Genomic DNA, 25,964 nt, shown 5'->3' with positions numbered 1-25,964 from the left:
CTAAAACACTTACCGTATTTTCCGGACTATAAGTCGCACTTTTTTTCATAGTTTGGCTGGTCCTGCGACTTATAGTCAGGTGCGACTTAATTATCAAAATTAATTTGACATGAACCGAGAGAAATGAACTAAGAGAACCGTTACCGTCTCCAGCCGCGAGAGGGCGCTCTATGCTGCTCAGTGCTCCTGTAGTCTACACTGAGCAGCATAGAGCGCCCTCTCGCGGCTATAAACGGTAATGTTTTCTCTTGGTTCTTGGTTCTAAATGAATGCGACTTATATATGTTTTTTCCTCATCATGACATATTTTTTGACTGATGCAACTTATACTCAGGTGCGACTTATAGTCCGGAAAATACGGTAGTTTAAACACACCCCACATGTCTACATCACTGTGTGGGAAGATTTGCATAACTCCGCCCAGAAAGAAGGCATAACCTTTGATTCTTACTGTAGCATTGTTATCAGAGTAACAATAAATATAATATAGATTTGTGCATTTGAAATGTAATTTAAATGATTTGTATGTTTGTACTTTTACAAACAAGTTTCCAAAGGAGAGCTCTTTAAGATCTCAATCGTTTCTCCTGGAGCAAACTGAGACTCTTTTATAGCTGTATGTCAATAATTCTCTCATTTGTGTCTGCTTTTGAACCTCCAAAGCCATTCTGGGTGACAAATCTGAGATAAAGTTGATGCTTTGCCATGATACGCTCTGAAGAAGCAACATCTGCGCAATAAATTTTGATTTTAGGTTTTTTGGCTCTAAATATGTTCTGCTTATGGTGGGAATGATCATCTGAAATATCTAATGGATGACAGCACACAAAACATTGGTGTGTTATGATGTGGTTTATGTATAAATTTGTTACTAGTCCCTCTCCCACCACAGAAGCCCATAAATCTGAGGATAAATTACATAGTACAAGGAAAGTCCATTAGAAAGCAGTGTAAGTGGAGGCCATTGCTAGTCTACAACTCCATCATGTTGCTGAAAGCATTTTTACGAGCCTTGGCCATAAATATTGGGGCAGATAAAGCGCAGATAAGGGGTAGATAAGAGGGAGTGTGACGGGCAGGTTCGGGGCTAATGGTTTAGCATGTCTTCAGGCACGCTGACCGCGGTAAACCAGGTCTGAGATATGATATCTGTGAGCACAACGCCTTGAAGAGACCCTGCTGATCCACTGCAGGAGAGACGCAGGAATAACTCGCATTTCCAAAACACACTGAGCTGTGGACCTAACTCAACATATTAACGTCTGATTTGATATTTAAGAAAAAAATATATAAATATAAATATAAAAAAATTTTTTTGTGCATTTATTTAATCATAAGGAAGGTGACAACAGTGACATTTTTCATGAAAAATACATTTAAAAAAATGTTTGGTGCATGGTATCAAACCACATGGTCTACTCACTTAATTAAGTAGTTTAATCCATTCGTATTCTAGTTTTGTACAATTCCCTAACAATAAAGAAGGTCACACCAGTGAGTTCAGCTAAATGCTTTATATGAAATCATGAGATAAATGAGAAGATTTCAGATAACTGAAATAGACAGTGGACTTATGGCCATCAGTGTTATTTTTATTTCAAAATAAATGATTTTTGTTAAACTACTTTCACTCCTTTCATTATATATTTCACAATATTTATTCAGCATTTAGTTTTTCTTTTTTTTTTAAATGTAATTTACATCATATATTTGATAGTTATGAACACATAATTGTATGAACAATTACACCTTGTTGAGCCATCAATGTGACAATGTTTGTCTTTTAATGAATTACATAGAACTCCAAGCATCATAAAACTGCACAGTCATGTACAGAGGAAACGTGCTTTATTTTAAGGTTGAAAACATATATTTAAAATATAAAGAAGTCGCATCCCTAAAGTGTTTTTCAAGTGTAATAGTTCTGTAAAGGCTAGGGATAGAAAAATGACATTTTCATAGAGTGTAGCGCGCGTGTGTGCGCGCCGCTCACGTGACGCACGCGGACGCGCAGCGGTGTGATTGCGCGCAGGAGGGACCCAAACCTCCCCAACACACTTCCTCACACACAAACACACTCAGTCCCACTCATCTGTGTGTGTGTTTGAGCTCTGATATGCGGGGTACAGCTCCGGAGCAGCAGTGACCGACGCTAATGAGCGCAAACCCGGATCTGCTCTGCTAATAAACACCATCTGTGCTGGAGAGGGCATTTTTTGGGTCGAGATATTAGGGTAAGTTCTGATGCGTGGCGGTTGATAAGTGTGTGAAAGACTGACGGATGCATATATATGGTTAAATCTTTTGCTCTTTTGTGGAATTCCTGATTAGAGACTTGTGAAGCTTGAGTTATTATGTGGAGAAACTCTGGAGGAGCTCCAAGGAGAAGTGTCCCGAGAGCTTCTGCTCTATTTCTAAACTCGTTATCCAGGTCATTCGTTAAGAAAGGGCTAGAGACACTGTGTACAAAAGCATGTCTTGCATGTGTGTCCAAGAGTTAGTTTGGACCCAGCTGTGCCTGTCACTTCAGTGACAACTGCTCTGAACCCAGAAAACTGCGGGTTATCTTCCATCTCCAGCTTAACCACAAGGGCTTGATGTTAATCTTCAGAGTTTTTCCATGAAGTTCCTCAAGGGCTGCTTCTCATGCTTTTCACTTCACGTCACTGATCGGTATCACTGGCTTTTTATAGACGCTCTTGAAAAGAAAGCTTCTTCATTGGCATCAGTGGTTCCATGAAGAGCCATTAATTGCACAAAAGGCTTTTTATAGTGGAAATGGTTCTTTAGATTATTTAAAAAATTTGTCACAGTAAGAAAAACATGGATCTTCTACGAACTGTTGTTTGAAAGGTGTTTTGAAGAACCAAAATTGGTTTTTCCATGGCCTCATGGTGAAAACTCCTATCTGGTAATTTTATTGAGTGCTGGGATTGATGGATTGATGAAGATCTTTGAACATTCATGGAACTTTCCATTGTATAGAAGCCTCTTAATAGTGGAAGAAGATTCTTTTCTGAAAAATACTGGTTCTTTTCAGAACTGTTTGCTGAAAGGTTCTTTGGGGAACCAAAAACAGTTTATTGTGGCCATGACCATCAAAACAGTCATCCATAAGCGATATTTTGTTGTATTAAACTGACCAAAAGTACATTTTCACTGCAGCTCTGAAATCTTTGAGATTCAATGGCGTTTGACATCAAAGGCATGCCATTTTTTTTGATTCTGAACTCAAAAGAATTTAAATTTGGGTTTGTTCCACATGGAAGTCCATCATATGACTTCTGAAGACTTAGTGCATAGATCATATGGACTACTGTTAAACAACTCTTGTGGTTTTGTAGCAACTAGATAGCCGCTTCTTTGGATGCAAATAATTGCTTTTGCAGTGGTTTAAGAATGTCAGTGCAAAATAGCTTAAATTTGGGTTTGTTCCTCGTGTAAATCCATCATATGACTTCTGAAGACTTGGATATTTGTGCCGCATGAAGAATCTTCAGAATCTCTTTATTTTCTGTTCCAGTGGAGAACGGTTGGGCAGAAGGTTTGGACTGGAAATGTCTGTTTTTCCGTGAGCTCTCTGTTTATTCTATCCGTTTTAGCGCAGTTTGAGCCAGAAGGGAAGTTGAAATCAGATTTAGCGTGGTACAGTAGGAGTTTATCTTCACTGATATCTGTGACAGCAGTCATGAAGCCGTTTGCTCTGGTGCCAGCTGGCACAGGTCGGGCCCCACAGGGGAGCACAAATGTCAACAGGACTCAGTTTCCATGTGGAGACACATTCACCAACATGAGGCTTTGAGAGAGAGGTTCTCTCCTCGCCTCGTTCAAATGAGAGCGAGACGATGCCCAAGAGCCTTCAGGAGAAACTGACAGATCTGCTTCATGGCATTGATGTGTGCTTGACATAACTACTGGTCAGTAAGTGGTCTTTGATTTGAGCTGGGGTTCTCAAGAGTCTGAAGTCTTAATGAGTTAACACTTGAAGTGCTTGAGATGGTGGCGCTCTCTAGTGGCGGTGTGCAGACCTGTAGTTTTACTGACTGACTCCAGTCGAGGATGAATAAGCCTTGTTTTAATGCACTGCAGAACACCTTTAGTGAGGCTTTTCTTCTTGGATGAAGTCTGTTTGGTTTCAACCATGTCCACTAGACTTCCAGTGATTTAACACGATTCAACTTCAAATGAGGAAAAACAAGACAAGAACCAGGATTGGTGGAAAACCTGGAAATGTGAAGAAAGTGTGATTTCTAGACCTTGAAAAGTCATATACATGAATAAAATCTTTTAAAATCTTTTTTTTTTTTTTTTGAAGAACAAAAATTATTTTAAACTTGGAAAACCATTTTAAAAGGGAAAGCCATTGTCAATTACTTGGTTAAACCTTGCGAAGGCTTCTTTTCTGAAATGTAATTATTTTAATTACTAATTATTTTAGGCAGACTTTCAATATTAATGTGGATAAAACTTTAAATGGCTTAAAATTATTTAAGACAAAACCAGTTAAAACAAGTAAAGAAAACCTGGAAAAGTCAAGAAAAATATTAGTCTTGTAACTCAGTTATTACATTTTGGTATTTGTCAATCTATAATTTTTATTTTATTTATTATTTTGGTAGGTTAAACCCAGAAAAGGCTCACACAAACTTCTGGAACTCTAACATTTAATTATTGGTATTATTATTAGTTTAGTTAATCAGTTTAAGTCATTTTAGAGGGATCTTTGATCAGATTTAGAAAGGCTGAGATCCACTGCTTTGTTTGGTCTGTTGAGTTGATCTTGCAGGTCTGATTCCTTTTTTTTTCTAATAGAAAGGCAGTAATGTCGAAGGAAAATGTATAACGATAAAGAATGGTTAGTAATAGCAGTTTTCTTCGAACGTGTGCGTGGAGCAGGCTCCGAATGGCTGGGATGTTTCCAGTCCTGTAGGAGATCTGTATGATGCTCTCTCTGCTCTGATGGTGTTAGTGTGTGTGTTTGGCGTGAGATTACAGGCCGCTCTTGTAAACAGATGGAGCGTTCACTGTGAGTGTATGTGGCAGTCGGCCATAAGACTCGAGAGTGAAGTCCTGTGGTTTGATTTAATGTCTGGAACACAGAGCGCTGCTTGTGTCCAGCTAAACGAATCACAGCTCTGCGTTCATGTCAAACGCTTTTATAGAGTCGACTGACTGAGCTCCCGGAGTAAGAATAACAGCGTCTTTCACGAACAGACGTGTCAGAGCGGGATTTATGGGACCAACATCAGGGCCAGAGGGAATATGAGGGCTTTTCTTAAGGTGAGGTGTGTCTGTAATGGTGGAAACAGAAACTCAATGGGGTTAATCATAATTATGTTTTCATTATTAATGTTGACTTGATGAGTTTATGTGCATTGTGTGTTGATAAAAATAATCTTTTAGTTGGTTCATCATGAGGCTTGTGCAGCTAGTTTCCTGTTTATATAGATATACAAAGCATGGATTGTCTATAATCTGCATGCTTTTTTTGTATTTGTGATGAATGTATGGGTGCATATGCATGCATGTATGTGTGTGTATGAACAAAAAAGGCCTCTTGAATGAAAACTGTGAAACCCAGTGTGACAAAAAGTATATGTGTAATATAGTTGATTCTTTTGATCATGATTTTTTTGAAAATATAATCTATTTATATATATATATATATATATATATATATAAAATTCTGTCTACAAACTCACCAAACAACATTAATGGTCAATGACTTAAATGTTTTGAAAGCCATTTGTTTTCTGAAAATCTTTTGCTTTGCACTTGCAAAATAGCACATTCTGTTAGTTTTACTGTCAAATAAATAAAACATGAAAGTGACCTGTTTTACCCCCAGATCTTAAAGGGTTAAAGTGCTTAAAAAATAGCTGTCAAGACATTTAAGACAAACTATTAGTTTAAAGTCAGCATGAGATCAAAAGTGATTTGCTGTGTTTTATGGAAGTCATGTTTTTTATCGTCTGAAACATGCTACGATTACATCACTTGCTCAGCAATGGAAGTGAATGGGTGCCGTCAGAATGAAAATCCAAACAGGTGATAAAAACATCACAATAATCCACGAGTTAACTGTGCTTGATCTGTGCAGATTTCTCTCCTGATTCAGACCAGAACACTTTTTCACTGGAGGAAGTGTTATTATGGATTAAAGACATTTTAATGCTGGATGTGTTTCATCTTTTGTCTTCTCCAGATGTTCACTGATGGACTGGAGTGCTGTGGATTATTGTGATGTTTTTATCAGCTGTTTAGACTCTCATTCTGACGGCACCCATTCACTTCCATTGGTGAGCAAGTGATGTAATCGTAGCATGTTTCAGGCGATAAAACATAACTCATCTATGTCTTAGACAGCTTGAGTGTGAGCACATTTTCATGTTTGTCTGAACTGTTCCTTTAAATCTGTGAAGTGGAGTGGAACTAAAACACGTTTATATTGTGATTCTGCTGAATATCCTGTTTCTCTTGGAAATATGTCCGATTATGTAAATAAAATGCATTTCATGTTGGCTTTAATCAGCTCTGAGAAATCAAGGTCTGCTGTAGTTTCGTATCACCGAGCGAGTGATTTAACCCTCGACTTTCTCAAGGATTGCTTGGCAGTGAGAAGTCAGATGTGTGTTCAGGCCTCATTAGCACAGGATCAATCCCAGACTGATTATATTTGGCTGCGGCGAGCGAACGGGATCCTGCTGTCGCCGACACATGCTACACATTATTCTGGTCAGATTACAGCAGGCTGGCTTCTCTTTCATAGTGTGTGCCTCATGATGCAGCGGATGTGGATACATAGGCCTCCTTGCCAGCATGAATTGTGGGAAATAACTAACAGGCCGCTTCGTTTTGACTACTATATGTTGAGTTATTCTGTTCATCGGTGTGTGTTCATACTGTATGTGGCTTCCTGACTGTGTGTCTGATGGAGGATGTGGTGAGGTGAGGTCAAAGGTCACGCTACAGGTGGGTCAATATTGACAGAGTGACACAGTGAGGACAGTGAGACCGTGTGTGTGTGTGTGTGTGTTCAGACAGACAGCAGACGGAGGTGATCAAAGCGGAGGAGTTTGTTTGGAAGACTCACACTGTCTTCCTGCTCAAGGCTGAAAGAAAACATTGGGACAGCAGAAAACCAGATGTGTACACACACACACACACACTCACACACACACACACATGTATATGTCATGTATCGTAGACACTCAAGTACACATTTTTTAGATATTTATGGTCCATCATTCGAAACATAAATCATAAGCTATATCCACCCTGTCATGGACATATATATATTACTTTTAAATATGTTTCATTGCAAAATTAAGATGCAAATTATATTTCCTGAAAGGTATGGTGTCCCTTTCCTAAACAGGGTTATTTGTTTGCCTTAAAATCTGAAAAGAATAAATTAATTCTTAAAGGAGCGGTTCCCTAATATAACAGGGTGGACAACAATTCAAGGGACATGGGCAGAATATATAGTTTTAATTACCAAATGATCAATACACTCAAACGGAGTTATCTTATTTAACAACATGTTTTACATTTTAAGATTTGATGATATTCTATCAAAGAATTTAATTAGCAGTGCATGCGACAGCAAAATAACACACATAGTCTTAAATAATCTAGAAAATGTATCTAAAGAGCAAAAAAACAATTATTTTATGAATATATCTTGGTCTAATATAACACACACTTTCAAGGCAGATGAGTTATGTACAGGACGTCAAAAGGCTCCCTACAGTGATATTGAACCATAAGCAATAAAGTAAATAATGAGAGTTTATTTTGCCATTTTTATTATTTATTTTTTAACTTGCCTGTTATTATATTTGACATGCATTTAGAAGATGCTTTATCCAAATAATGACTGTTAAGAAAGAACAGATATTTGGCCTATTTGTCTAAAACAATATGATCTAATTATAAAAATCATGTGTTAATATATTAATATAATTTGTCGTTCTATTTAAACACTTTCCGATCAGTGTAGTTTTTTTTATTTTCATTAGTTATTTTTAATAAGTCTATATAGTTATTATTCATTTTTATTTCAGTTTTAGTTACTTTAGACAAAAGCTAATATAAAATAAGCGTAGTTTTTTAAATATATTTTAAGTAACTATGAAATGGTTAATGGTTTTAGTTCACTATAATAACTCTAACACTATAATTTGGATCAAAAGGTTGGGAACGGCTGACCTTTAGGCTGAGTAAAGTGAAATATAACTCAAAGGCACATGAGGGCAATGAAAGCTGCCTCTAAAAGGCCACTATTGGACCAGAGGTCAAAGGTCATAGGCTGTCACACCTCCATTGCCACGGTCAGTCCGTGTGTGTCGCCTCTTTGGGTCAAATCCATTACAAGCCCCATTCAATGAAGCCGACGGTGGGTTTGAGGGGGATTGTGGGTAATTTGGGCCGTACCTGAGGGAGAGTTCAGAAGAACCTCATCAGAGGGATTCTGGGAGGTTTCAGGGCCTCTTTAACTTCCCTGCTTCTCTTAATGATGTGAACGCTGCCCAATTAAGTGTGTCTCATGTGCTCGGTTCAGTGTGTATGATGGAGCACTTCTCCAGGAATCCTAATGAACCCACGCTGGGATCAGCTCAAACACTCCTGAAAGAGTCTTTTCCAGCGTTTGGTTGACGCTCATATCACTCGAGTGTGGCGGATTGAGTGTGTGTTGTGCTCATTTACTAGTGAACCTCATGGAAACAACACGTCCAGGTCACGTTTCACAGCAAAATGACATTATATTCGGCAGAAAAGTTGCATTGTAACATTGTTTTCATCCGAGTTAACCACCAAAGTTCTCATAACTGTGATCCATCTGCATATTTTTGTAATTGAGATTTATTCTGATTCTCATTACTGTAGTACCAAGCTGTATAAATACTTTTTATGTTTTAATAATATGTTTTGTAATATATTTCTGGGTGAAATAACCTGGAGGTTTCCTTTAATGGTTGAGTGTGAATGTCAGTTTGGTCTCGCAGTAGAATTGTGTGTAAGTCACTGTCTTTGTTGTGTATGTAAACTGTTACATTGTCACTTAACTGTCAGCACAAACCCCTCTCGACCTCTCTGACCGCGTGTGTGTGTGTGTGTGTGTGTGTGTGCAGAGGTCATTGTGTGCTTCGAGTGGCCTCTATAAAGCAGCTTCCTGCTCGTAACACCCCGGGGTGCTGCTCGAGCACCGCAGATGTGACGCCTGGAGAGTTAACCCTTCTCTAGAGACCGAAACGAGAGCCAACATTAATGATCTGTTTTTAGGAGATCAAACATCTCCTGAACTCCAAAGTCAAGTTTCATCTCAAGTATTACTTGGTTATTACGGTTTAAGACTTTGGCTGAACTGAAGTCAGTGTTATTTCAGTATAATTGAGACACTATTAGAGCTATTTGTTTGAATTAAGATTTTTATATATATATATATATATATATATATATATATATATATATATAAAAATTTATAATACTAGTTACAAGTTCTGAACTTTTCTTTTGTTTGTGTTATTTTTATTAGCCTTTTTTATATTTCTATGTACATAGTTTTATTATAGTTCTGTATAGTATTTAAGTTTTTATTATAGTTTTTTTTATTTCTTTATAGTTTATTTTTATAATTAAAAAAAAATATGTTTGTATAGTTTTTGATAGTTAATTTTTAAGGTTTTTAATATACTTAATTTTTTAATATAAGTTAAGTAAAAGGTTTAGTACTTAAGTTTTTTTATGTCATATAGTTTTTGTCATTTTTATTAGCTTTTTTTTTTTTATATATCTTTATACAGTTTTTAAATGTCTGTATAGTTTTTGTTAATATTAATGAGATTGAGAATATAAATATTAATGTTTTATATTTGTAGTAAAATGTTTATTACTTTCTTGTTTCTGTAATTTTTTTTTTATATTTCTCTCTCTATATATTTTTATTTTACTTTTTATTTGTTTGTTTTGTATGTCTGTATAGCTTTATGTAATTTAAAAATAGAAATATTTATATTTCCCAACTGGCTGAAATGAGTATGTTTTTTTTTTTTTTTTTACTTAATATTTAGTTTTAATTTTTAGTAATACACAATTTTTTTGGATTTATTTAACGATGAAAAACCCTGCATTCATAGAACACTGAAAAAAAGTGAATCTATAAAAAATAAAGCTGGTTTTAAAGTCTTTTTTTTTTAAATCACTTAAGGAACGAATATACATAAATTTATACCAACAAATGTTTTTTTCAGTAGTTCACTTGAAGCTTAAATGGAATTAGTCTTAGTAATATCAAAAGTTGGTCGACCAGAGATGACTTTTGGTATCATTAGGATTGAGTTTTGCTTGATTCTCCACTAAATAAAGGGATTTGTGGGCGTTTGACAGTGATAATCTCTCTAAGTCAATATCAGGCTGCAGCAGTTGACCTCTCGCTATTCTTTAGGACCGTGGCCATTGCTTTTTACAGTAGGATAACAGCACTTTATTGTTCTTTATGGCTGTTCCTTTGTTAGGCCTGTGTTCTGATAACAGCCATTGGCAGGTCATTAAAGTCCCAGAACAGCCTCACTTTTATGATAAGGAGTGGACACAACTGAGGTCTATCTGCAACAATAGCTGCTAACGGTCATAAATAGCCAAACTCAGGTCCATCGCACCAGTCTGACCCTCAGAGACCAGCCCCCAAGGCATGCTGGGATATCTAGAGCCAATACACACAGCCTGACCTCAAGATCCAGAGCGTTTATTATGTTGTATCCCAACACTCGTTAAATTATCTAGACCTAAATTTGAGATGGTATATCAAATTCATATCTATTTGGATTGGACCGTTTTAACATAAACTCATAAACTTAATGTGATGCATATTTGTCAGTCATACAGAAATGAAACCGGCCAGATTTTATATGTTTATCATCAATAAATTCAATTGGTTTCATTCTCATGAATTTAAACCCATTGAAAACTGCTTGTTCCACCGCTAGACATAAATTAACCAATTTTCATACTTTTTAAGTGAATAAATTTAATTGTCTTTACACTGTTTTATTCAAAATTGTTTATTTATTTTGAGTGCCAAATCTGCCCCGTTTCATTTATGTGTCACTAAAAATATGCATCACATTATGTTTAATAGTTTTGTTTATATTAAAACAAAATGTGTGTAATATTTGTAATCCAAATGTTTTTTATCCAGTCTGTATTGGCTTTTTGGTTGAATTTCTGTCAGCTCTGAATGACATGCCATTTCAAAACAAATGTCTAAATATTAGTATTTATGAAAAAATTTACAATTAGTTTCTGAACAAGTATTTGACTTATTTTCTGCATTTTTTTTTTTTTTTTTTTTGTCTATATTGGGTTTTTTTTTTTTTTAATTTTGGGAAGCATTTCAGAAAAAATAACTGAACTCTAACTCTGGAAAAAAATCATTTTCTCTATCAGTATTTCTTTCTTGTTTTCTATTACAAATATCTAAGCTTTTAAATCATTTTCTCATTGGAGAAATCTTGTTTTTATCTTGTTATAGGTGTAACCCCTACAGTTTATATTGGTTTATTGGTTGAATTTAAGGCAACTCTGAGTAAAAAAACCTAATTTCAATCAAATAACTAAATATTAAATCATTTTTCCTGGGCAAAGACATTTTCTCACTCTGTGTTTTCTGTTACAAATATCTTATTCAGTCCTTAGGACTAAATGTTTTATTAATTGAAGTTACGTCAAAAGTCCATGCAAGTATTTCAATATCCCTGCTTCAGTGGCAGTATTATATGTCTATATGTAGTCGTTTAATGGTCTACTACATGAACACAGTCGTCCATGTGATAATTAGCCCACATAAAGAGTCTGAATTTAGGACGCTGTCAAATATGGGTCAGTCGTTCTGGGCTGAGTCCTACAAGCGTCCTGGAGCTGGTGTTAAAGCAGAGGCTCTTCAGTGTGAGTGTGTCCGGTCACGCCGGGTCAAAGTGGCCTTTCGGTTTTACAGCCCGAGAGGCTGGAGCCAGGTGTGAGGTGCTGTTTGAATCACTGTGACCATCAGATTTACGACCCCTCTTGTGCTCAGAAAGGCTCCCGGGTCAGGGATGTGTGACTTGGCCTGTTTTATATTCCACAGGAATCCTTGTTCAACCCTGAACTGTGAAAGAAGTGTGATGGATTGGTCTATTTTCAGGGGCGTCCTGAAAACCAGGATAGATAGAGTTCTCATGTGAAGGGCTCTTCTCTAGGGTTTCGGGAAGACTTTGGTATTTTTGGCTCAGGAGTTTGTATAAATGACTTCATTCACATCCGTCAGTGACCTGGGACTCGAATCACTACAGCTCATTTATCAGTCGCTTTCTTGCTCAATGGTGCTTGAAGTGCCACACAACAAAATAGCTTTATTAACTTTTTTGGTTGGATTTATGGCAATTCTGAGTGGAAAAAAGCCATTTTAGAGCAAATGCATAAATATTACACTATCTATTAACCATTTCACTGGAAAAGTTGACATTTTCACTCAGTATTTTTGTCTTTTTAGGACAGATATCTAAGATCTTTAATCAAGATGCATTTACTTGAGATGGAAAATAACTCGGTCTTGTTTTCTGAGAAACTTTTAAAAGTTATCGAACATATCTTTTAATGTGGTCAGAAAAATAAACAATTCAAAAGTGAAAACAAGTATGTTTTTTCTGACTCCAGTGACCTTAATTTTGAATAAAATAAGACTTAAGGTCATTCTGCATCTCTAGTAAATGTATATCAAGAAACTGTAGATCTTTTTACTGAAAAACAAGATTTTTAAAATATATTGCTTCGTTTATACTTTAGTTTAACACTGGAGATCTATAATGAAGCAAAACTATGTTGCAATGATTATTTGTGACCCTGGAGCACAAAACCAGTCTTAAAGGTTTGTTCAGTTTTGTGAAATTGAGATGTATACATCATCTGAAGCTGAATAAATCATCTCTCCATTGATGTGTGGTTTGTTCGGAGGACAATGTTAGTCTGAGATACAACTATTAGAAAATCTGGAATCTGAGGGAGCAAAAAAATCTAAATATTGAGAAAATCATCTTTAAAGTTGTTCAAATGAAGTTATTAGCCATGATATTACTAATCAAAAACTAAGTTTTGATATATTTATGTTAGTAAATTTACAAAACATCTAATTAATATCCTAATGATCTTTGGCATAATATAAAAAATTATAATTTTGACTCTTGCTGCAAATATAACTACATATAAATATAACTATAGCTACTTAAGACTGCTTTTGTGCTCCAGGGACACGTTTTAGACCTGCATGAAACACAGTGTGGTTGAAGTGACTTTTTCCAGTTTCTCAAGCTGTGAATTTGTATAGAGAACCAAAAATGTAGTTGTTAGCTTCTTTTAAAGTACCAATTATAATCCATTTTGACCCCAAAGCTTTTTCTTTTCCATCTACAGTCTGACACTGTGGGATTTAAATGCTGTTTTTAGTACGTGCCGCAGCATTTCAGATGCATGAAAAGCCTCTCAGTAAGTCAGAGGGTTTGTTTATCTTTCGGCGAGCCGCTAATACGAGGGGGTACGAATTCCCTCTTCCTCTTTGTTTCTCTAACAAAAAGGGCTGTGCTTTGGACCGGCTCCTGCTGTGTTTGCACCTCTGTGGCCTTGAACGCAACAATGACGTTGTCCTCCAAAAAAACTCCATGAGCACCATGCCATTACCAGCCCTTTTATTCAAGACCGCAGTCGTAAAAGGCTTAGTGAGCATTCGGGATCTGTTATAGGCATCCTATATTGGTAGGTTAGATCTGGTTTTGGGGAAAAAAGACAATTAAGATGGATTTAAGGTACAGTTGTTGCCCTGTTTGGTTCGACAATTGGGAGCCAACATCATTGGCCAATTAGCCGAGCCGACACTTTTTGCAAACCCCAAGGGAAGTTTTCATTTCATGAGCACAAAGTTGTTGGTTTGTACCTCGCCGTTTGAGGTAACAACAAAGCCCACCCTGGGTAGAAGAATCCAGTTTCATAACTTCCTCAAGCATCCCTCATTCAGGAAACCAAGGCCTCGTCCACGTTGTTTGTTTAAACAACAGGAAGGTCTTCACCTTTAGCACATTCCACAGGAAATTAAGGCAGAATGAGGTAAACTGTCTCTATAGGCAGGACCCTGAGGTTCATGGGGTCAGTACTTGGGCAGCTGACTGGATGGCACTCACAAAGCGGAGAAAGTTGTGGCCTAATGGTGTGTGTGCACTTTGGATGGGTTAAATGCAGAGCCCGAATTCTGAGTATGGGTCACCATACTTGGCTGAATGTCACGTCACTTCACTTCATTCATTTCCATTCTGCATTCATCATAATCTTTCAGATGTGTTCATTCAAAGAACTCCTGTAGGTTTGTTTTTCTGTCACATGTATGAAGGAAAGGCTTCGTTCCTCTGGGTCTCCTGGTGGATTGGCAACTGTTGAACACTTCTTGCATTTCTAGTTTGGACTAAATAACTAGCCTCCCAAATAGTGTATTTCCCCAAATGGTGCACATACTGACATCAAAACAATGGTATGGAAGTGGATTGGCTCTGATAGGGATGGCCTTTTTTGATTTGCATGATAAACACTCTGTAAGGTACCATGTGGAGTATTTCAGGTGTTGTGGTCTGGACCCGATGACATCTTTGTTGTCTTGAAGTGAATGAGTGATGTTTGACTGAAACTGTATTAATGCATAAAGGGCCACTGTAGCTAAAATCAGTTTATGAATACTTATTCATGAATTGTTTTCACTTTAAGTGCCAAATGACAAAATAAAATGGAGATATTTTTAGTAGACGAGAGATTAAATAGAGATTAAATAGACGAGAGATTAAATATCTAAACAATTAAATCAGCATATATTTACTGGAGATGCAAAGTGGCATAAGATAAGACTTTGTCCATTTTTCATAATTTTTAGTTTTAGCCCTCTACAACAAATGGCAAATAACATGTTCAATTCTAAACAATATAACACCAGAGCCTGATAATATTTACATGAGATTTGCATGTATAAGAAAGAACATGAGTGATTTGTTGGGTGTTTTCACACTTAATAAGAAAACAAAATGAGCTGCTCAACTTGTGAAGCTTGACCACTGCTGTTCTGTGTTTGTAGTGAAGGGGGTTTGGTTTAGAGGGTCCAGGGCCCACGCTGAGGGCCGAGCTTCAGTTGTTGGGGGAGTGGCTCCACAGGACTGCAGTAAATGGAAGAGACATCTGCTGGAGTTGCTCTCCAAACACTCTACTGTACACGTCCTGCATGAGAATTATGAGACGACGTCTGCTTTGGATTTAAAGGGGATGAGGCTCAAACTGTAAACATGTAGTCAAGGATCCACGGGACTTTTGGTGAACACTGTTTAATTCGGAAAGCATTGAATAGGTTGAAGACGTTGCTGAGCGTGAAGGTAAGGTCACAGTTGGGTTTTTCCTTTGTATATCACATTTTTAAGTCTTTCCAAGAGGGGATTAGGAGTGAATCATTTAACCTATATTTTGCTGTGCCACGTCCTACTTCTTCTAGTTATATTTGGAAGCTTTTGTAAACTTCTCAGATCTAGGTCTAATTGTAGGGGCAGCTCAAACTCTGCATGGTCTGTTGAAAAGAAAAAGGTGTCAGAGAGGTGTGTTGTGGGTAAATATTAGACGCTTCTAGTCATCTGGCTCCAGCGGGTCAGAACGCAGGTGGTCTTCAGTCTGTTGGGACAAGCCTTGAAACCATTTGGTCCTGGAATAACACTCCAGTTCTTCAAAGTTTGGCCAAAAGTTTGGGAGGATCACCCAAATGCTCAAAAATGAGTCAACACTGCCATCCTTCCTGTTTCCAACATCTAGTATTCTCTGATTACACTTTCAGTAAAACATCCACTTTGATTTTGTCCCATTTTTAGATTGTTTTTTCTTGTATGATTAGAGCATTTTAATCGGAAATATGTTCAAAAATATGTTTTTGATATAGCAGTTGTATGACTTTTGGGGGGCAAAAACGATTCATTAGTTTCTATAATCGGTAATTGGACTGATATCTATGTTTGTTTGGTTAATTAACCAAAGTGGTCAATTTTAATGTCAATTTTAATGTTTTCCAATAAATTGAGAAATCTAAATATTTTAAAGGTGAAATGGTGCTTTAATTTAATACATATTTTACATACGTCTCATTTGCCATCATTAAATAGCATAATTTCTAATATATCAGTATTGTTTTGGCTCCACTATACCTATCTGTGATTTATTGGCCACTAGTAAAACAAAAAAACCTTTTAATTAATTGCCCATCTAAGGGTTTTAGTTCTAGCTTAAGTTTTAGTTTGCTGTAATTTTGGACTTGTTTGTTTGAGAAGATTCAAAGATGCTTTTGTATTCAAATGTTTTTGGAAGTGACATGTCATAAGAAACATGTATTTGTTGGATTGAAGTTTTATTACTGGCACAACAGCCGTCGAGAGAAACTCCTCATTCGTGGAGCGCAGGAATCGCTCACATCATCTGCCAGTTCTGCTGTTCTTAACATTAAACCGAAGACAGAATTCCAGCACTGGCTCAGATCTGGATCATGCCAAATCAAACAAGTCCTGACGGGCCGGACTAATGGAGTGGCATCAGTGCCAGAGGATCTGCCAAATATGAATGTTTCCACATTTACTGGGCCTATTGTTTTTACATGCACAACATTCATAATCATCTCATTCACCACATCATTTTTAATGTACATATGAGTGTCATTCTGACTAATTTAGCTGAGAAAAATGGGATAGTTGTGTCAGATTATGGTCTCATTTAATGTCTCTAAAAACTTAGCTAATACTATGCTTACAGTAATTGAACCTGATTTAACACATGCTATTTCTATGAGAACTGCAACTTCACAGTTGCTCTAAAGTTGTGGAAATGAGCTATTCAAGATGAAATTTGTTTGGTCTTTACTGGGAATCCTTGCAACACACATGCAAATTATTCTGTTAGAGCGTGCATTTGCATTGTGTTGAACAGTCATCTGATTTTCATTAGCCTTGTGAAGTATTGCAGAATTTAAAGTAAAGAATAAAGGTGCTTAAATGCATCAATTCCCTAGAAGTCAGATGGTTCTTTGCTATGCTGAGGGTCCATTACCATATAAGTTGCTAGCAGTTACACAGTGTGATAACCGGGGTCCATCCCCTCCCCAGGCAACTCAGCCTCCACCCATCTACCTCCTATTGAGGGCCATTCAGGCCTCCCGTGGGTGGATCTAACAGATATGCATCTCAGACCTCCAAAGTCATGTTAACAAGCAGCTCTACAAGAGAGCAGGCTGTTAAACACTCTGAGCTGGAGGGCTTTTTCAGGGCGAGTGGCGCAGACAGGAACTGCCTTGGTTTCCCCGAGGTCCCTGCGATTCACTCAGAACCACTCAATCGTAAAATAACTGTTTATTTTCGATGCGGTTTCTCTTCACTTGGGATGTTGATTAGATCTGGGGGCTCAGGAAATGATGCTGATGGCATCTAAGACCGAAATTAGCATACTTAAGGAGACTGTTTAGCAGAATGGGTGTTGCCAATTTGAGCTCCTTTCCTCTATCAGTGACTTCCTCTGAAGAAAATACCATGTCCTAGTGGATTTTGGGAAGAGTTGTAACATGGCAGGGAATATATATCCTGTGCTAAAATTGGATAACCAGGTTAATGATTAAGGAGTCTCTTACAAGAACCTTTATCCAGCCATGTAAAGGTTATTTTGAGAAGAGGCTGGGGTATTTAAAAGCCCAAAATGAAGTAAAACTTGGGTAACAAACACTTCACTTTGTAGTGGTTTTGTCAGGGTGTCTGTATGATTTCAACAGAATTCAACTGAAGTGAATTTCAGACCTGATCAGACAACCATGTGGGGTCATTTCAGTTGTCCCCCATCATGAGGGGGTCTGGCACGCTTGCATTTGCTCCGAAAACTCAATTGTGAATTGGCACGAATACAACGTCAATTTAATTGCAATACAATTGTCTTGCCCAGCTTTAATGTATAGTTGAGCCTTCTGTGAATCAGTTTTGAGGGATTTTACTGATGCATTACTCTTTCTACTTCTGATCTGGTTGGATAGTCATAACATGGAAGATTAATTATTTCATGAGTAAATGCATTAATTTTTTGAATAATTAAGCCCATTTTAGATATTTTCCACACATTCTCAGTGTCTTACAGCATTGGCAAATGAATAAGATCTACTCATTTTCATTGGTGTGATTCATGATTTGATTTTGTTAGATTCACCCTCTTTCAGTGTTGATGCACCTATCTGGATTTATCTTCTCAAACCAGTCCAAATTGCTGTACATGAGGAACTAACACCTGTCAGCATGTTCAGTCCATCCGTCTCACCTGTTTTCATTCCAAAAGCAGCAGCTCCAGAGATCAAAGCGTCAGATGATACGTCACTCAGCAGGACGTGATCCGGTGTGGCAGGTTCTAAAACACCGTCCTCAACAAACAGCACAGGGGCTTGAAGAAAGACATGGTTTCAAAGCATTACCATATGGCTTTGTTGTGCTTTGTGTCCTGAATGGACTTCAAAGGAGGGACAGGGAAGAACGTGTCTTGAGAAATTTCAGTCTGAAAGTGTTCTAAGGAAACTGTTGTTGGGGAAAGTCATATATGGCATGCATTAGTGCTTAACTTAACCAGAAGAGAGTCCCAGTAGAAGGACATGGAAAATACCATAAAGCTTCCACGGTGATGATGAGTCAGGAAAATGCATTAAAGTAAATAGACTGTAAAAGAGTTAGGATGGTTGTAGTTTGAAGGGAATGTCCGACCACATCACGGCAAAACTCTGCACAATAGCAGTAATAATAAAACTGCCATCGTTTTATGAGCAGAATCTATTTAACAGGCCTCCACCCCAGGCTGGAAGTCACCGTAACTGTCATTAATGTTTTAGGATGCTGCTTTATTCCATTTGCCTTTCTGTTCTCATCCCAATACAATGCTTCTTACGAGGCGTTTTATCATGTGGTTTTGTGATCCATGACACACTGTTTCCTCTTTAGGACGTCTTTCTGATGAATTCCGGAGGGTTCCACGGCGCCATCAGGCCGCTCGACATGGAGCCGAAGGTCAACAAGCTCGCGTTCGGCTTCCAGCGGAGCTCCACCTCGGATGATGACTCGGGCTGCGCCTTGGAGGAATACGCATGGGTGCCGCCGGGACTTCGACCAGAGCAGGTAAAACTGTCAGCTCTTGATTTAACTGCTTTTGTAGTTTTAATAATCAGTTTATTTGTAGTGAATACAAGGGATTTTAACGTGATTATTTGTGTTTCTTACTTGAATGCTAGATGCAAGGTTGCTAGCTGATTTTGCTTTGAAACCTTCTGAATACGAACTTAATTTTTCTCAAAAGTGACTTTGCTGATTCCATTGATTTTCAAACAGCTGTAGCGCAGTCATTTTATATCCAATTCCAACTAATCATAAAATTGGCTCATTTTGACTAATTTTGCTAGCACAGATCGCATTTACATGAGAACTTACCTCAATGCTTTGATTTTTATGTTAAAACAACACATTTGGTTTAGAAAACCGAGGCAGTGTAAACCCAAAATGGCAACCTCTTTAGAAAAATTAAGTAATTTGACATTGCTCGAGGGGGAAAAACCGCAGTCCAGTAACAGCCGTGTTATAAAATGCAAAGGAGTCGCATGTCTTCAGTGTTAGGGAAGGACTCTGACTGAATAGTAACATGCAGTTCAAGATGTGATGTGTAAGTTGTTATACAATAAATGCACCAGATGTGATCTTTATTAAAATTCCAAAATGTTAGCCAATCATTTTGTCAGCAGAGCTTGTCATAGTCACTAAGATTTAGAGGACCGACTGCATTTTTGCAGACACAGCTAAACACTGTGAAGGAAGCACCCCACAGGCATTTGTGAACAGGAAATGCTGCTTTTTATTTACAAACTACTTCATGGAAAATCTGCAAGTCATTATCTCAAGCTGCCAGACAAAAGGGCTTGAAACGATGAGGAAAAGCGGCTCGCTAACAGACAAACTTTTTTTCATGCCGCTGGCCACAAAGACGGTCCTCTCGTGGCTGGAGGCGCGCCGTTTCCAGCCAATGTCCCACACTTCCCCCCGGCTGCCCTCGAGAGCACCCCTGAATAAAATCTGAAGTGACGGGTGAGGGAAAAGGTCTAAAGCGATTTGGAGACCCATAAAATCCCAGTGCAGCTTTTGTGTTAAATGCAAGAGTCAACTGTAATGCCTTTATGGCAGCCGTTCTGTGGATTGCCCTGCATATTATAGGTGATTATTGTTGGGAAGAACACAAACACTCAAGAATAGTGTTGTTCAAGGGCCTAAGGCTCAGTACCAGAGGTAATATGAGGGTGATTTATGGTGCCACTCATCAACAGGTCTAAATGGCATTCCAGTAGACTGACTCGACACTCTTTATGCAGGAAAAGACAAGCTCAGTCCAGCTTTTTATCTGGGGGCTGTTACGACCAGTGCTCATAAAGAGAGCTCACTCACAAGGCATAGGTCACAGTGTCAAAGAAGCACAATAGAGTACAGTAAAAAGCCCAAACTGGTGTCTCAAGTCTCAAGGGTCAACTTAGTCCTCAGGGCTTTGTTGACAGATACACAGGAATGACGTGCCAAAAAAAATCTGATTGGTGCACCTGATATGCCTTACATGACACACAACAAAAACTCAGTGTCTGATCAGTTTACTTGTGATAGATACTCTACCAAGAATTATTTTATTTTAATTTTTTTAAATGTAAGTCTCTTCTGCTCACCAAGGCTGCATTTATTTGATCCAGAGTACAACAAAAACATTAAACAAAAATCATATTTTTACCATTTAAAATAAGTAATTTCTATTGGAATGTATTTTACAATGTAATTTATTCCTGTGATTTTACAGCTGTATTTTTAGCATCATTACTTCAGTCACATGATCCTTCAGAAATCATTCTAATATTGCTGCTCAAAAAAACTTTTATTGTTCAGCTTTGAATAATTCAGCTTTGAAATCACAATAATAAATTACATCTTGGACTTTGCACATACTCTGACTGACCCGATCTGTCTCCATCTCGCCTCCAGGTCCAGCTGTACTTCTCCTGTCTACCTGAGGACAAAGTCCCTTATGTGAACAGCCCCGGGGAGAAATACCGCATCAAACAGCTCCTGTACCAGCTCCCTCCTCATGACAATGAGGTGAGTTTATAGAAACAATGGAAAGCAGGAGCTTCATCAGCAGCCATGAAAGCCCCAATTGTTTCCCCAGCATCGCTGCAGTCCAAAATGCCCACGCATCACATTTCAAAACCCCCTCAAATAGCCATTTAGCTGCAACGTGGTGTGTGTGTTTTTATCTTCACTGGTTTAGAGCTTCACCACATTCCCTGCCATCACAGAAAGAGGCTTTGTCACTTCGTATCTCTGTGGGTGTGTGTACAATGAGACTTTTGAGAGGAAGATTGTATAATGCTGCTTGGGGAGATTCGATCTGGCATTGATTTTGGTCACATAACATGCAATTTTATTGTTATCTGTAGCACTGTGGCGTCTCAGCTTAAACGTGCATTGCTTGTGACTTAATTTTTTCCTTTAAGTCTAGAGGTGTTCCTTTTTGCTTGGAATTCAGTGGGGATAAGCATAAAAGGTTTGCTAAACTTACACTGTTATGCAACAGATAGGCCTAGCTAAGAGAATTTTTACTTTTGTTGCAGTGCAGTCTGATTTATTGGATCCAGCTGAGCTTTCAGAAAATTAATTTGCTGTATTCCCAGTCGTTTTTCTAACTGACCGTCTCTTCCCACTCTCTCAAAACACATTTCACGCATTTGTATTTGTCCAACTCCATCAATACTTTCTCTAGTTCTCCATCAATGCTTTTTTCCATGCTCAAAAAAACCTGCATGTGGTCTGCAGGGGCTTCTTTCTGAATAGTTTGACAGCAAACACGTTTTAAATGTCTCCTTCAGGTGCGATACTGCCAGTCTCTCAGCGAAGAAGAGAAGAAGGAGCTTCACATGTTTAGCGTGCAGAGAAAGAAAGAGGCCCTCGGGCGAGGATCTCTGAAACTGCTGCCAAGGACGATGCTTCATGCGGCGTGTGAACACGTAGGTGTTTGAACCAAGAGTTTCGTGCTCTAGCAAGTGACTGTTTGATGCTGATTGCTTAAACATTTTGCCTCTTCAGTGTGGAGAGAACCTCAGTGGAGGGGAGATGGTGGTGTTTGCTTCACGGGCAGGACCTAGTCAGTGTTGGCACCCAGCGTGCTTCACATGTTCCACCTGTAATGAGCTCCTGGTTGATCTCATTTACTTCTACCAAGATGGCAAGGTCCATTGTGGACGGCATCATGCTGAATTACTAAAGCCACGCTGTTCCTCTTGTGATGAGGTGAGTTTTGTTTTTCAAAGGCCATGCTCATTGTTCTGTGCATGAAACAAGGCCTGTTATAGTGCAGCAGTGCTGGATGAAGTACATAATTGTGCACCCACTTTTTGCAAATGAGCAAAGGTGTTTTTAGGAGTCTAACTTGCAAGCGCCAGACCACTGATTAGTCAAACCTGCTTTCCTGCAATCTGTGTTCTTTCGACTTTAAGTAACGAATATGCTTAAAAGTATACATTTAAATTAAGATATGTGGTGAAGTAAAAGTGAAATCACTATATCGCAGAAACCCCCACTCATTTGTTGCTGTTATTGTCCTTTCAGATAATTTTTGCGGATGAGTGCACGGAAGCAGAGGGTCGTCACTGGCATATGAAGCACTTTTCCTGCTTTGAATGCGAGACCATCCTGGGTGGTCAGCGGTACATCATGAAGGATGGTCGGCCCTACTGCTGCGGTTGCTTCGAGTCTCTGTACGCGGAGTATTGTGAGGCCTGCGGTGAACACATCGGTAAGCCCAAATGTCTCTCTGATGTCTCGACGTCTTTTACCACAAACCACGTTCCGCTTTTTCCTTTGAGAAGCTGACCTTTAACTCCTGTTTATTTTCTTCTAGGAGTGGACCATGCCCAAATGACGTATGATGGCCTTCATTGGCACGCCACAGATGCTTGTTTTAGCTGCGCTCAGTGCAAGGGCTCCTTGCTTGGGTGTCCCTTTCTACCCAAAGAAGGCAGGATCTACTGTTCCAAGGCCTGCAGCCTCGGGGAGGATGTACATGCCTCAGATTCTTCAGATTCAGCTTTCCAATCAGCAAGATCTCGGGAATCACGGCGCAGCGTGAAGATGGGCAAAAGCAGTCGCTCTGCAGACCAGTGTCGACAGTCTCTTCTCTTTTCACCCGCAGGCAACTACAAGTTCCCCGGACTCTCAGGGAACGCTGATGACACCTTGTCCAACAAGCTGTCACAGCTGAGCTTTGCAGATAACCACTTCTGGAGGAACAGGGAGGAGCAGGAAGCACCTGAGGACCATGAGGAATGGGCTGAGCATGAGGACTACATGACCCAGCTCCTCCTCAAGTTTGGTGAACATGGGATGTTCCAGCAGCCGGACGACACCAGGCCGGCTGACCTCTGGACGACTGACTCTGAGGGTAAAAAAAAGATAGAGTCAAGGATGCCAGGCAGTGGTGGGAATGGCAATCTGGCCAATAAAAAATACAAGGCAGACATGTACTGGGCACAGTCCCAGGATGGACTAGGTGACTCTGCGTACGGAAGCCACCCTGGACCTGCAAGCAGCAGAAAGCTCCAGGAGCTCGATTTGGAGCATGGAGCCAGCTTTAAACATGAAGATAAACAGTGGTATAATGACTCACTGGAGTGCATCACAGATGAACTGAAGCAAGCAGAGCAGAACATCAGAGACTCAATGGACTCTTTGGCTCTCTCCAACATCACAGGTGAGACTAAAGGATCAATGTGCAATTGACATATTCTTGAGGGCAAACAGTGTTGGGGGTAACGATTACTTTAAGTAATGCATTACTTCTAAATTTACAAGAAAATATGAGTTACATTTTAAAATAAGTAACACAAGTTACTTTGTTTTCCTATTTATTCACAAACACATTTTCCATGTTGAGAAAAATTGAAAGAAGGAGACATTTTCTTCAGCCTGAGGCTTATTAATTACACTTTTGGTGTGAAAGGGTTTTTGGGTATTCTGTTATTAAAAATAAATAAGCAAGCCCAACCCAGGTGACAAAAAGTAATGAAATGCATTACTTTCCATAAAAAGTAACTAAGTAACACAATACTGTAATGCATTACTTTTAAAAGTAACTTTCCCCAACACTTGGTGAAAGTATAGTATATGGTATTCAAACCAGGAACTTTCTGTAGAGTTTTGCATCTTTTGGTGGACTATTGAATTGAATGTATATTTTGCACTGAACTTGCATGTTTCTTCCAGGTGCTTCAGTTGATGGGGAAATTAAAGACAAACCATTGCTCTACTCCTTACAAAAGTTCTCTGAGCTTGAACGCTGCGAGAACGCCAGCAACATGGGGACTCTGAATTCATCAATGCTGCACAGGAGCACCAATTCCTTGAAGAGCCTGGCCTCTGAGCTCGAGTGTGTGGAGGTCATTGAAGAGGAGCGACAGGAGCAGGTAGTGCCGCTCCCAGAGGAGAGGCCCAAACCACCTCACTTACCTGTCCTAAGAAGGTCCAAGTCCCAGTCCAAACCACAGCAGGTGAAGTTCTCAGATGATGTTGTGGATAACGGACGATATGACGACCTGGAGGTGCGGCAGCCTCCCATGAGCGAACGCACTCGGAGACGAGTGTACCACTTTGACGAGCAAGACCAGCAGCGTCCTCGTCATCACCACAGGAGAAGGAGAAGTCGTAAATCCCGTTCGGACAACGCGCTTCACTTGGTGCCCAAAGAAAAGGCCCGTATGTGTTTCAAGGAGGACCGCCGAGGTCCTAATGCTCACCACGGTCAGCCTTCCTATGCCCATGCCAACTCGGAGTACGGTTTGCACAACCAGGCAGCGGAGAGGTTTTCACGTCTTTACGGAGATGAAGATGACTGGTGCTCTACCTGCTCCTCTTCATCATCTGAATCAGAGGAGGAAGGCTTTTTCTTGGGCCAGCCTATTCCACAACCAAGACAACCTCGGTTCCAATATTATACTGATGAACTTCCTTTTGGCACAAGGACAAAGTCCAAACAGAAGAGAGGACGGAAGGGCAAAAACTGTATAATTTCATAGTATTGGGAAGGGAGTTTGAAACCATTGATCTGCATCTTAATATGCCTTTTTCAAGCTGTTACTTTGAATTAGAATACACCTTGTTCTGCATGGCTGTCCAGGACATTTTGCAGTGGTCTTGCCATGCAGTGACATTGATGGCCAACGCAGTATCTAAACCATGCTTAACTGCTGCAATAATGCATGTTAGGTGATGAGTGACTATAGTCTTTGAAAGAACCAGAAGAGTATAATATTTATGAAGCCGCTTTTAGAAACTAAAGGAGACGATAATTTAACTTTGCAAAAATGAATGTGTATATATTTTGTAAAATGTTGAGTTAAAGCTATTATTTTCATATCCCTGAGTTTCAAAATATTTTTTTTTAAAGGAAGAAGTACTAAAGAGCAAAGGTTTGCAGCAACTCCACTTTTGTTAATCAGGGTTTTAAAAATAAGTATGTAACATTGGTCACTCAAATTGTATTAAAACATTGACTACAAAACATTATGCATTATGTATTATCCAAAGCTTGTTCGGGTGTCGTTTTATTGATGGGTCATACAGACAGATCACTGTAAATCTGTATAAATGCAAACTGGAACAATAAGGCTAATAATAAAAAATGAGATATATAAATATATTATATACCTGCACATTTCATGTTTTTACGTCTACTAATACATTGTGTGGTTGAGTCTGTTAATTTGGGATTGTACAGACTGGGCAATTGTAGATTGACATCTTTAAATGCTGTATCACATTTTTTTTCTTTTTTTTTCT

At 38.7% G+C, this 25,964-nt stretch overlaps 1 protein-coding gene across 2 annotated transcripts; it reads left to right on the top strand.

Annotated features, from left to right (window-relative positions):
• The first annotated feature begins 1,996 nt into the window (after nucleotides 1-1,996).
• prickle1a (prickle homolog 1a) lies at nucleotides 1,997-25,829 on the top strand. 2 transcript variants are annotated; one of them, XM_059535641.1, is made up of 8 exons: nucleotides 1,997-2,234; nucleotides 19,053-19,226; nucleotides 21,117-21,230; nucleotides 22,001-22,138; nucleotides 22,218-22,421; nucleotides 22,740-22,926; nucleotides 23,032-23,880; nucleotides 24,393-25,829. In XM_059535641.1, the coding sequence occupies exons 2-8, from the start codon at nucleotides 19,065-19,067 to the stop codon at nucleotides 25,199-25,201; spliced, it is 2,463 nt and encodes an 820-aa protein (XP_059391624.1). In that variant the 5' UTR covers nucleotides 1,997-2,234; nucleotides 19,053-19,064; the 3' UTR covers nucleotides 25,202-25,829. The 2 variants fall into 2 exon arrangements, with proteins under 2 accessions (XP_059391624.1, XP_059391625.1); XM_059535642.1 differs by lacking the exon at nucleotides 1,997-2,234 and adding an exon at nucleotides 15,223-15,434.
• The last annotated feature ends 135 nt before the right edge of the window (nucleotides 25,830-25,964 follow it).

This window comes from Carassius carassius, chromosome 43, assembly GCF_963082965.1.
Source record: "Carassius carassius chromosome 43, fCarCar2.1, whole genome shotgun sequence".
NCBI classification, from domain to species: Eukaryota; Metazoa; Chordata; class Actinopteri; order Cypriniformes; family Cyprinidae; genus Carassius; species Carassius carassius.
The sequence above is the reverse complement of the archived record's forward strand: the minus strand, read 5'-3'. Positions and strand labels throughout refer to the sequence as shown.

Bases quoted from the DNA above. Each gene is read 5' to 3' on its own strand.
- prickle1a (XM_059535641.1), top strand. From the start codon at position 19,065: ATGAATTCCGGAGGGTTCCACGGCGCCATCAGGCCGCTCGACATGGAG. The intron at 21,231-22,000 runs GTGAGTTTATAG...TGTCTCCTTCAG, and splicing joins TCCCTCCTCATGACAATGAG to GTGCGATACTGCCAGTCTCT. The intron at 22,139-22,217 runs GTAGGTGTTTGA...TTGCCTCTTCAG, and splicing joins TTCATGCGGCGTGTGAACAC to TGTGGAGAGAACCTCAGTGG.